The following is a 13,013-nucleotide window of genomic DNA, read 5'->3' as shown; positions in this document are numbered from 1 at the left end:
AACCGGCAACCTTCCGATTACAAGGCGAACTCCCAACTCTTGAGCCACGATCGCCCATTGTAAGTGAAAAAATAGCTAGACTGCAGACACACAAACACTAGCTTTAAACATCTAAAGGTTTGATGGTGCTCACCGATTTCCCTAGCTCTCTGATGTCCAGTACCACAACATCTGTGGCCTCTTTCAGCTCCTCAGTCTGGGCCTGCATTACAGACGACTTGTTTCTCCAAACTCGATACCCACTCTGAAAGGAAGACAGGAGTGAAGTAGAAATAATGAAAACTCACTGCAGGAATTCATGCATCAGAATTTAAATAGCAGCATTTCTGTCTGTCTCTGTAGAAATGTCTTACATTCCACACATTTAAAGCTAAAAATGTAAAGGAAGCTACAACTATCATAGAGCTAACATTGTAATATGTTTGTGCAAAAATAAAGCCGAACTATCAGAATTAATTGGAAGGTAAACTATGAACAGAAACTGAATGTTGTGGGTGTAGTTGCTAATTCTTGCTAATTTGGTGCTATGCAAATTGTATTATTGTAGGGTCTTTACCTTACAATATTGTTGTGATGTGGCGATATATAAATGAAATTGATATTGAAAAGTCAAATCAAAGTTGTGAGGTCAAAAACCAAAACAATGAGCTTAAACAGTGATGCTACTGAAGCTAAAATGCTTCATACATTTGTGCGGCAACTGTCAAGCTACATGACAATTCTTAGATTCATCAGTATGAACAATGTACCTCCCAGCACACATACACTTTTGCACATTATATGTATAAAAAGGTTTTACTAGTGCAGTTTCATTTTACCTTTATAGCAGTAATACATATAAATGTGCATGTACCTGCAGTTGATGAGCAGTATAGTTGTAGTATTTCACTCTATCGTTAGCAGCAGCACCTGTGGTAATGTTCAACACTCCAACTTTTAGCTGGTCCAGTGTCTTATTGGAGTGCTCCATGTCTTTAATCAGATGCCAGATACACTGATCACAAGCTAAAGTCAGGAAAAAGAACGAAAAACCCAACTTGGATCAGAGCTCTTCACATAATTTTCCTTTAGTTAGTGAATTTCTGCCGCTGTTGTTTGTTGCACTTACTGATGTTGCACAGGTTGACCGTTGAAGACTCTGCCAGGCATCCTCCTGTGTGCATATCACAGAAGCCACTCTCACAGTCACACTCTATTAAAAAACCCCAACAAAAACAGACATTTCATTCAGTTTAAAATTTTCACCAGCTGGAAACAAGACATTAAAATCTGCAGATGTTCACTTGGCTTGAGGCCTGCACATCTGTCTTGTGGTTTCTTTAGTGTGTGACTCCTTATTTAAGCAGCTGTGTATGTATATAGATTTGGAATTGGGCGTTGATGTCATCCAACTCTCACAGTGATAGTCACTGGCCACAGAGACTATCAAAGCTTCCAGCAGATGTTCCTCTGACATCATTAACACCCAAGGTCAAAAGTAAGAAAGTAAAACACTTACTGTTACTGTCTCTGCATTGAATCTTGGACGTCTGTGCTTTACTTTACTTTGGATTCCTTACTTTTTCCGAAAAGCCTAATTACTATTAGGTTTAAGACATTTGAGGGGAATACATAAAAGACATTTCTATTATTATGTCCAGCACCTACACAACAGATTAAAAAAGCAGAAAAAACACATCTAATTAATGATGTCAGTCCCCTCTCACATGGGATCAAGTCCCAGTGTAGACTTTTAATTAGCCTTTTAAAATTGAAACCGGCCACAGCAGTTGGGTCTGGTTCTACCGAAGGTTTTTTGTTAAAAGGAGTTTTTCCTTGAGCGTCGAGGTGGCTGTTGAAAAGTAAAACTGAAAAACGCAACACTCTTAACAGCTCAGCAATATCAAAAAATGTGAAAAGTTTATATTCAGTTAAATTGGTATTTTTTAAAAATATTATTATATTTCAAATTTTTACCAGAGTGTTTTTAAAAACAATTTTTATTTCTACTTAAGTGAAGAATTTGTACTTTTACCGCATCCAATGAACATTAAAACAACAGTGGGTGTGGGAACATGAGCGTTCAGTGCAGTCTTTTCCTCTGGGAATCTACACTGAATGTTTTTAACAAATGCTGATTATGTCAAGTTATCTGCCCTACTGTGTACAGGCAGATAACTTACTCTGGCAGCCAGAGGGGCTATAATTCCAGTATCCTGGGAGACAGCGCTCGCAGTAACGACCTCCAGCCCCCGGGCGACATGGACAGCTGTGGGTGAGAGGATGGCAGGTGGACCGGAGGGAAGCTGGCCCACAATCGCACCTCCGGCAGCCCTGACAGCTGGAGAAACCCGAGTAGCCTTCCTAGATTACAAGAGTGAAAAACAGTGTTGGACTCCAGTTATTGGGCTCTTCCAGTTCATTTTGAAGCAGGCTCTGTGCATAATATAAGAGATAAATGCTGTGCTCAGATGTCATTGTAAGGGTCAAAATACAGTTCGCAGTAACTACTGTAGATCTTAGAAAAAAAATGTAGGCAAATCATTCAGCTGTAACTGCTTCCATCTTTTTTATGTTCTCACTTGAGAGTTCAGCTGCTTTCATCTGCAGCTTTCATGCTTCATGTAACAGTTGCCCTGTTTTCAGTACTTTTCCCTTAACCTCACAATGACCCTTGCAGACATTTCGTAACTGCAGCTTTTTGTGTTTTTGCTTGAACTCATGCATCGACTTCATCTTTTCATCGACACACGCATACATAAATTCACAAAAAATAAACTAGACCTATTTTGGCTTTTATGTTGCCCTTTTCTTCTAAAGAATCTTAGCTTATTTATTATATGTTTGAACTGCCTTCTTGAGTCTGCTCCTCGTATGTTCTATGAAGTTTTATCCTGGGCAGTGGCTGAGTGATGTAAGGCTGGTCCTGCCCTGTAGCCACTCCATCCCAGTCTCATAACAGAATATGGAATAGTCGGAAAAAGGCTTTCTGTTTGTCTACGAGGATCAATTTATAACTTGTCGATTTTGACTGAAAGTTTGTTTGATGTCAGAGAAAGTTGGAAGGTGTTACAATGGTAGCCAAGCCAAACCACGATCTTTTATTATTATTCTTACCTAACCGAGGAACTTGCCTAAGCCTAGTTGTCAGTGCCTAATTGTACACAAAGGGACATATTTTTTATTAATAAAGAAGAAATAAGAGTTGCAATAAAGAAGCTCACGTGCTGTGTCTCACCTCACACTGGTCGCACAGCCGTCCAGTGACTCCCGGCTTGCAGTGACACACTCCTGTCCTGTCATCGCATGAAGAGGTGCCACATTTGTCACACTCGCACTCTAGAAAAGACATGGGATGTATGGAGCGATGAGAACACCAGAGGTCAAATTATGTCACGAGTATGGTGGAAAGGGTTATTTTTGGACTTGCAGGGCCTCTAAAGGCATACGATAATCCTTGATATGGAATTGAGACCATGTGTCTTTGCAACAGAGCAACTTCAAGGTTGTGTGGGGCTAAAAACTGCACTTTTGTCACCTTTTGTCATCTCTTTTAAGCAGCTAAGGTTAAACTGAGTAAATAAGTTGTAAAAAATAGTCCTCCTGTGAAGTACTCTATGGCGACTTCAGGACAGTGTGACACAATAGTGCAGGTCAGTGTGTGCAGTCTGCAATGAGCTGCTGGAATGCCTGACTACTGTCACTGAGTTTATGACAAGAATGTTGAACAGCCAGCCAGAACAACTGCATCAACAAACTTCATTAATCTCCCATCATTACATTACACACCCATCTATGCGACTGGCTTAAGATACACAAATTACATTGTTGGGGTATCGTGTGAGAACTGCCATAAAACATTGAGGAACAATGCTTTCATGCATCAAACATTAGCTATCCCATAGGAAATACCCCCCAAAGTATGGGTATTCACCCATTATCCCCACCTCTGCAGTCCTTGGCACTGATGGCATCGCCATAGAACCCTGGGGCGCACCTCTCACAGTTGGCACCGGCAGTGTTTCCCCAGCAGTGCTGGCAGTGGCCCGTCACATTGTGACACTCGTTGAAAATCAGGTTGGGGTCAGTGTTACCATTGCAGTCGCACCTCTTACAGGAACTACCAGTCGTCATTGGGCTGCCATAGTAACCGGGAGCACACCTGGATGGAAGAAACTGCAGATGACTGAGAGCCTCACTGTCTAACACAGTAAAGTAAAATCTACTTTTGGAAAATCTTTTTGACCTTTGTTACAAGACAAGCAAAGCTAATGATTGTTGTAGCTTTATGCCTAAATTGGACATTATTCAGTTTTAAAAGTTAACACATCACTAAAAGCTCATGACTTTCTTCCTCGTTGTTTAAAAAAAACAAAACAAACAAAGCTAAGGCTGCTCTCATGAACCAGTTAGAAGTGATCCGTAAGCTTTAGCAAATTACTAGCAAAATCTATTCATCTTGGGTGTGAGCATAAGTCCTATGCATATAAATGACAGTGTATGTGATGTTGCACTTTACAGAGATCTCATGTTTTCATAAATATTGTGGTGTTTAAAAGTTTTGTACTATATATGGCAGTTGGAGTTAGATGCTGTATAGATATTGTGGCCATTCCAATATTAAGTAAGTAAGATAAAATAAGTGTGAATGTTGTGAACCTAAATATATTTCATGTGTTTCATTGACATGAAACTCTGCTCAGTCTGTAACGTGTACCTTTTTATTGAATGCGCAGGTAATGCAGTTATGTTATAATTGATTTACATAATTTACTGATTGCTTGTTCAAGGCCTTCTCAGCACAGACCTCTCACAGTAATTTCCAGAGTAGCCCTCTTGGCACTTGCACCGTGGAGTGGCACCTCCTTTGTCACAGTGCACTGCAAAGCTGGGCGGACACACAGAAGAAAATATTTTTGAGATGTCTGTCAGTCTTGTGGCAACACAAGCAACAGCAGAGCAGCTTACTTATTGGATGGGATGGGGAGGGGGCAGGCACATGGTTGGCAGGTGTGGCGTCCACCCAGGCCAGGAGTCAGAATGTAGCCATCTTCACACATTTCACAGAAATCACCCATGCTGTGGTATTTGCAGTTCTGCGAGAGGAAATATTATGTTTACGACAACATTTGTGTACCCGGGCACCTTACTGAGCGAAAGGCAGTCAACTTACTATACAGATGCCAGTGATGTCTTCACAGTAGTCAGCATGCCCCTTGCAGTTACATGGCAGGCATTCGCTTTGCTCACTGAGGAAAAATCCCCTGCCACACACCTGCAGTGGGAACAGAAATGTCAGTTTTCTGTAAAGTAAAAATTTGTAGAAAACTCTAGTTGGGTTAAGTAGACACACTAACTGCAGGTAAGAGTTGAGGAACTCTCAAAGTTAAGTTGATTGGTTGTTTAAACTTGTGTTTAAACAACATCCTCAGGCCATGAAAAGTGGAATAACAATGCTGAAACTGTGGTTCCTTTACTGGAAGTTTAAGACTTTGGTGGATCTTGGCAAAGGCAAATGTGGCTGGGAGCTGCCCTTTAGGCTTCTCCTTGAGTCACTGTACTTGGAGCATTTATAATGGAATTATCTGACAAACAGTTTGTGGTACAGCAGCTACAGGAAGTTTGTGCTTCAGTTTTGATGAATAAAATTTGAATATATATATATAGTCGCCTCCAGCTCCAAAAAAACAAATGAAAATATAACATGACAGAAAATAAAATACTAACATTGAAGCCAAGTGTAAAAACAGTGTGTGAAACATCAGCGGTTAAGTCCATCTGTTAGTCTATTGTCAGGGTAAAGCAAAACTTAATACAAGTGAATCTGCCACACAACTACGTTTTATACCGGGACTCAGTTATATGGTAAACTGATGTATATGTCATGTGCCACGTGCAATATTCATTCATTAAATGCAAAATGTTGACTGATAGTAGTGATAGAGGGAGAATGTTCGGGTGCATTTTCTTCAGGGACTGAGCTCTGACCTTAGCATTTAGCGTTGGGGCTAGGACTGATGTCATCGCTAATGATGACTGCACAAAGCTGATTAGGGTTAGAGTTAAGTTTACAAATAGACCACAATAAGAGACTTGATTTGAAATGTAACATCTCTCAGTTTCTTAAACTATGCTGCTTTAGCATGTGGCTAAAATGCAGCTTAACTTTAATCACCAAGAAGCTGCTTGATGTTCAGTTCCATTAAAATATTATAGAACCAAATACAGATAAATATCGCTAACATATCCTGTGCTATCTATCAACATATAAAAATGCTATTGACCCAGGGTTCTCAGTCATGGCTCTCACTTTCTGGGCATTTGAATCGATGGTTGATAATTTAGCAGTTTCAACACACAACACGATAAAAGTACAGCATCCTGACATTTTACAGAACATCAGTCCAAACACTACATCCTGTCTGATGTTTGTTCACCAGACTTTCTGACGACAATGTGATGCAAGAGTTCAGAGGCGTCACGCACACACTCGGCCCTCTGACTATCTTTGATTTTCTGAAGCAGCACCATTCAGTGAGGTGTACAGTAGCACTTTGTTTGCAGTAGTCTGCAAGACCACCATAGTTTGATCTCCTTGTTCCACTTACTCTGCTGGACATTGATGCTTTGCATTCAGAATAACCAGACGATGGAACATTCCAAAGACATACAGTAGTGTATACCCACATGTGATTCATACTCTCCTTTGATTTATTCACAGATGGGCTGCGACACAAAGACGTTATTATGTTGCAAGCTGATGTGAAACATCCTGCAAACAGGAGCTCTTATTATTCTTGCTGATCCATTTCCTGTAGGCTTCCCTGAGTCTACAGGAAAAGCATCCACAGAGACATCTATTATTGTCACGTAAACACTTATGTGTAAACCTTCCATGTATACACATACTCCTATTAAATGTGGCAATGGGATCAGTGCTCAAAGAAAAAAAAAATAGCCCCAAATGTTAGTTTAAGCTATTAGAACTAATGAGCCTAAAGTTTATGGGAAAACCACAAAGATCCCAATTATCTATCATTTGTAAAAGCACATTAAAGTCTTCTGAAATAGTTCAGACCTATTAACTGTGTGACAGTCTGTGATGGGTCAAACAGCTGCAGTTCATATACACAGGGGAATAGAGGAAGGGGGCTGAGGGCCGAAGAGCAGATGGTATACTGCTAGGACTTGGACATCTTTAGACTTGAATGTTACAATGTTACTATGTCTTTTTACAAGAGAGCCCAAACAGAAGAACATTATACATTATGTTTATCTGGCCATAAACAGAAAGACAGAAGAGAAATGCAAATCACATTCATACTTAAAACAGATTTCTTACAGTTGATATGAATACAAATCATCAATATCAAGTGATTTTTGTCAGTTCAATTTCTTCGCCATGATAATCTGACATTTCCCCAAGAAGTACAAAACAGTGGTAACCAGATAGCTTAGGTCAGCATAAAGACTGAAGTAGATTAAACTGATAACCAAACTTCCCTCTCCGCACAACCTCATGCAGCTTGTCTGGGGAAATGCTGAAGCACACCCAGGGTAGCTGATAGACGTGATCTCTCCAGCGTGCCATGGGTCTGCTCTTCCTTTTGGTAGGACATGCCTGGAATACCTCACTCAGGAGGCATCCTAATCTGATGCCTGAACCACCTCATCTGACTCTTGTCAGTCTATCTTGAGAATCACCAATCTCAGCCAATTTCTAAGGCAGAGACCAGCCAAGCTTCAGAGAAAGCTAATTTCTATTGTGTCTGCAACCTTATCCTTCCAGTCACTACCCAAAGCTTGTGACCATAGGTTATGGTGGGGAAGTAAATCAACCGGTAAATCGACAGCTTTGCTTTTACAGCTCAGCTCTCTTTTCACTATTACTGACTTGTGCAGCATCTGCATCACTGCTGACATGGCCAAATCTCCCCTTGTTCATGAATAAGACTGCAAGGCACTCTTTGAATAGCCACTTCTCCCTGACCAGGGTGGGCCCTCCACCGTTTTGCGTCCTGCTGCTTCACACTCAGCACCACCTGATGAAGCTAATAGAAGAACATCATCTGCATAAAGCCAAGATGAAGCCACTGAGGGATGAAACGTTTCTCCCTTTAAAAAACGCTACGTCCAGATGAACAGAACAAACTTTTTGGGATTTCTGCCACTTGGTTAAGTGTAGAAATTCGGACCATAACAATTACGAACAGAATTGGTGACAAACAGTTTGGATCAATCTTACAACTTTACTCTCAGCAAAATATTTGGGTGTATTTTAGGTGAATATTACTTTTGACTACAGTTTCAACATACTTTGATTTGTAAGAAAGCTTATGTTGCTCAAACAAACTTAAAAAAAATCTATAGCCTCTCAGCCACTTCTTTAAAAAAAAAAAAAAAATGAAAGAGGGTTAACGAGCCACATTTAAAACAAGCATAATTTCAGAAACTACATCTTTCAAATAAAGTCTGCAGCCTCACAGTGTTTGTGTTATTAGATTTCCCTTTGATTATGCCAAATAGAAATAGATTTGATAGCCTTGATAGAAACTTAAACCTGAAAAAAACACCCCTTAAACCTGAAAGCATTAATAACATTCACAAACATCTGAAGCTCTCTGCCAGCTGTGAGCACGCTTAGTAATGTGAACAATCTCTGTGGCCCTCCTACACTGGGAGGGCAGGACAAAGCTTACATTCAGTATATTATATAACCTCGATTTGTTTTTTAACTGAAGATAACTTTTCCAATGATTCACTCTCTCTGACATTTAGGTATTTATCAGTATCTCTGTGTTGACCTAGGCTCTGAGGATGGACCATAAGGCAGGTATCACACACAAAAAACAATTTATGGCTCCACAGATTAGCTCACCTAAAATCAACACCCTGTCCCATAATATAGGTTGAAATTTGTACAGCCATGTGTGTACACGGAGCTCTTATTGTGGATGTGTTGCTTATAATATATGTACTTCTGCCTGCTTTTTGAGATTTTCCTAGCACAAGGGCACTATAAGTGGATTAAATGTTAATGCTTGAGGGTTGAATGTCATTTCCGCTTTGCCTCCCAAATGGAGTTATCTGCTGTACTTAGACTGACCTTGAAGGGATGGTCAGACGGTGGATTTAGTCATTGTAACTCTTCTGAACATCCGGATATACCCTGGGTCATGAGAATCTCATCCCGACTATAAGTGACTTTGATCATACAGATCTCATATTTATTATCACAATGTTAAGTTATAGTTAATAAATATCCCTATTTGCTTAAAGTGCTAGATTTATCTCTAACTATAAATTTATATTATGTTAAGAATGTGTTGCAAGCACTACCAAGGCACCACAAAAACTTAATTTTTGCAGTGATTTGCAGTATTATACAATAGTCTTGAACCACCCACCGATCACTTTTTTATACTTGTGATTTTTTAAAACATGCATATATTTTTTGGAATTACAGTACAGAATGTAAAAACAGCGTTTGTCCAATTCCAACGAGCTTGAAAATCAGTATTTGGTATAATCAGCTTTTTTCTTTAATAAAGTCTGAACCCTCTTTGACAGGTTTCCTTGTAATTTCTTTTACCAGTCTTTTCTGATTTCATAATTCCATCAATTTTGACAAGTCTTCCAACACCACTGGCTGAAATACAGCCCCAAACTATGATAGGGCCTTGAACGTGTTTTAAAGATGGCTGAAGACACACATCTTTTGTACATACTGATGATGATATGAGCATAAAATTTTACATTTGGATTCACCACTAGATAAAACCTGTCACTGCCTTTTCTCACTGGCATATTTAAGCCTTTTTCTCCCTGTTTCTATTCCTGAAGAATGACTTCACGACAAGTACTCTTTCACTGAGACCATCTCTGATGAGGCTCCAGCAAAGTCCAGTTTCCTCTCTACTGTCCTGTGTCAGACCTTTGCTATATTTTTTTCTGTTGTTTAGACAAGAAAAGCAAAGCTCAGCAAGGTCCGTAAACACTGCCCTTAACCATAACCACTTTCGAGGTCTAGTAGCTGCACAAGACAATGCAGTCATTGTACTTACATCAGGCACTGGGTCATCATAAACAGAACAGCCTATAATGAAGATACATAAATGGACTTTTAGAAGTCCGTCAAAGATTTGAGTACTTGTGGGTTCGGAGCAAACTTTGATTTCGGGATCTAATAGCAAGTTATTCTTTGAACACTGAAGGAAAGAAACACATCTTTGACTGCTTTGCTAGAAGACCAGCTGTTGTCTGCACTCACAAACAAACACCGGCCTGAGTCGTATTATAACATAAAGAAGAAGAAAGAAGACCAGTGTTGTGCCGTATGATCATGCCAGGGTTTTTATATTATGTGAAAATGCACATGCAACAACCTCAGACTTTCACATTATCACATTATTTATCTCCATGCATCTTTCCCCACAGTCTAAGTTTATTATGATTGTAAATTCAATACTTTTAAGTTAAGTGTGTGAGCTTACAAGTATTAAAGCTATTGCCAATGGAACTGTAGAGTGTGTGCCAGTAGTCATTAATGGCTTCCATGCCCTTACTGCATATTGTGCCCCCTCCCCGTGCTGTTGCTCAACATTTTGTAGCTGCTTTCCATTAGAGAACTGTCAGGGAGGGGCAGGAGGAGCAGCCTGTGCCTGAATCACATACAGTAACTCAAAGCCTATCAGAGTTGTTGTCTTGGGGTACCTCTGATGGTATAAACACACATGCGAACCCACTGCAAGACCACTGTGAAGTTTCTGTATCCTCAGAGAGCTTTGCAAAGAACCCAAACTCCCAAGACATCATTTCCAGCTTCCCAAAAGCCTGTGTACTCAATCATAACTCATAGAAAGTCAGAAACTGATAACATTCACAGTATACAAGCCAAAAAGAAGGAAAACCAAATGTGTCTTACTTTGAGAACTGACTGCTGTTGTTCCCCAGAAGTTATTCTTGCAATCGATAAGAAGATGCAGAGAAAGCAGAAGGGCAGAGATTTTGCTGCCATATTTGTATTTGCCCACTGATCCTCCGTTTAAGTCTCAATCAGTGTCCACTGGCTGTAGGGAAGTCCCTGGGCAGCTCCTTATGATCGGCTGCACCCTCTGGCTTCGCTTTTCCACAGCTTGCGACGTCCAGATCCACCACTGCCCCTTATCCCGGCCCTAGCTGAGTCCTGTAAAACAAACTTGTGTTGACTGCTTCCCTTCCTCTCTCTCTCTCTCTCTCTCTTTCTCTCTCTCTCTCTCTCTCTCTCTCTCTCTCTCTCTCTCTCTCTCTCCCTCCCTGCCCCGATTCCTCTCCCCTAGTGGACCTGCCTCTCCCCTGAGCCTGTGCCTAAATCACATACAGATGGGAAGACTGGAAACCGAGACAAACAGTGAGAGAGACAGAACAGCAGAGGGAGCGGGAAATAAGCCACAGAGGGTTTGTGTCTGCTGAGCACGCTAGGCCATCCAAACTGTTCAACCCCCAACTCAACTGTCAGAGTCAGACTGAGTGTTAAACGCTCGTCTTTGGCACCCTTTTCACCTTCAACACGGGATCCCTCCTTCTGTTGTTTCCCCCTCCCCTTCCCCTTCCCCTCTGGTCAGCCAGGGTGGGCAGAGGGTCTAAAGCTTCAACACTCACTCTGCGCTCAGCAGGCCGAAAAGAAAAAGCTGCTCTGATTTTCTGGCCCATCTTCTCTTCACAGTCCCAGACATGAGCCTTCTCTATGTTTTGCAAGGTTCAATCATCAAAAGCTGCAAAGTTTGCAGACACAGTGTGAGTCTGTTAACAGGAAGAGACTTAGCATGACACTTCCAGCACAAAGAAGGCATTGTCAGAGTCTGAAGAAGGTATTTTTAGATTCAGATTCAAACCGATGGGTAGGTATAACTCATGACTCTGCGAGTCACACTGGTCCCAAGACAGACTTTTTTTTTAACACCACAAAGATCGTGTTGTAGGCAGTTCCAAATATGTCCCATTATGCACCATGTCTCAAGTAACCAATAAACACTAGTTATGTTTGGCAGTGATGCATTAAAACAACAGCATTAAGAGGCTTGTTAGGCCAGGCTAGGTTTACCCCTTTGAACAGAAAATTGACATAAAATCTGAATTCTTTTCACTCCTACAGTATTTTAAGTATTACAGCTATTTCACATGATCCATATCCAGTCTGTCTTTGTCTTGTCTCTGTGTTCTGTCTTCAGCGTCTCTCCTTAGTGTCTGTGTGCTTTCCCTGTCTTGTCTAGATGATACATTTGTAGTCCTGGTCCATGTGTTGTTTCCTTCCTGTTCCCACATTCATCCCTCTGTGTGTTTTCCCTTTATTTTGACATTCCCTTGTCTCCCATGCGTCATGTTCCATCAGTTAGATTATCCATATTCCCTGGATGTGTCATCTGCTCTGATTACCTCTTGTGTATATGTTGACTGAGTCTTTTGCTGTTCTTTGTCATGTTGTCATGTCTTCCCTCTCGCTGTGTGGTCTAGTTCTTAGTTCTAGTCATGCCTTGGTTTTGTGTTGCATTGTTGCATCTTGTTCTAGGGTTGTGTAGTTCAGCAATAAAGCTGAAGTTCTGAATCACTTTTTTTTGCCTAGCATTGTGTTACCTGCCTGAAAAAGCAGTGATGCCATATCAGAGTTAATTGCTGCCTTAAGAATAAATGTGTACTTAAGTGAGGACTTTCTGAATGCAATTTCAGCCTTCATAAAACTTCTATGAAAAGTAAATAGCCTTGAACTGCACTAACAACCAGGAGGCTGAAGTTAATGTTACTTCATCCACATTCTGTTTATTTCACCAGCTCACTAACAGGGTGGAGGCTCTCTCTCCATGTTTGGTCGGCTTCACATTGGTATTCTCAGCACAGCCACAGTATAAACACCAACGATCACTCATGGGCCAGGGTCATAGGCAGTGATAGGGGAGGTTTTCACAGCAGCAGCACTGCATTCTTAACTTCTCCACAAAGCAACGAGGTTGTCCCTTTGGGTGGTCTTCTCTGCCAACCTATTCAGCTAAGGCTATTCA

The 13,013-nt window shown here is 40.8% G+C and overlaps 1 protein-coding gene across 1 annotated transcript in view; it reads right to left on the bottom strand.

Moving 5' to 3' along the window:
* The window catches only part of lama4 (laminin, alpha 4), a 31,861-nt gene extending 20,645 nt beyond the window's left edge, over nt 1–11,216 (bottom strand). The window contains exons 1-10 of the mRNA XM_005931044.3: nt 10,904–11,216; nt 5,153–5,254; nt 4,948–5,075; nt 4,787–4,867; nt 3,927–4,141; nt 3,218–3,318; nt 2,163–2,343; nt 1,109–1,192; nt 854–1,005; nt 134–244 (exon numbers count right to left, since the gene is read on the bottom strand). Of these exons, the coding sequence (XP_005931106.1) occupies nt 134–244; nt 854–1,005; nt 1,109–1,192; nt 2,163–2,343; nt 3,218–3,318; nt 3,927–4,141; nt 4,787–4,867; nt 4,948–5,075; nt 5,153–5,254; nt 10,904–10,996 (1,248 nt within the window). The 5' untranslated portion in view covers nt 10,997–11,216. The remainder of the gene's footprint in view (nt 1–133; nt 245–853; nt 1,006–1,108; nt 1,193–2,162; nt 2,344–3,217; nt 3,319–3,926; nt 4,142–4,786; nt 4,868–4,947; nt 5,076–5,152; nt 5,255–10,903) is intronic.
* Between the last annotated feature and the right edge of the window lie 1,797 nt (nt 11,217–13,013).

Source organism: Haplochromis burtoni, unplaced genomic scaffold, assembly GCF_018398535.1.
Source record: "Haplochromis burtoni strain Fernald_Lab_line unplaced genomic scaffold, NCSU_Asbu1 Contig_103, whole genome shotgun sequence".
NCBI lineage: Eukaryota > Metazoa > Chordata > Actinopteri > Cichliformes > Cichlidae > Haplochromis > Haplochromis burtoni.
The sequence above is the reverse complement of the archived record's forward strand: the minus strand, read 5'-3'. Positions and strand labels throughout refer to the sequence as shown.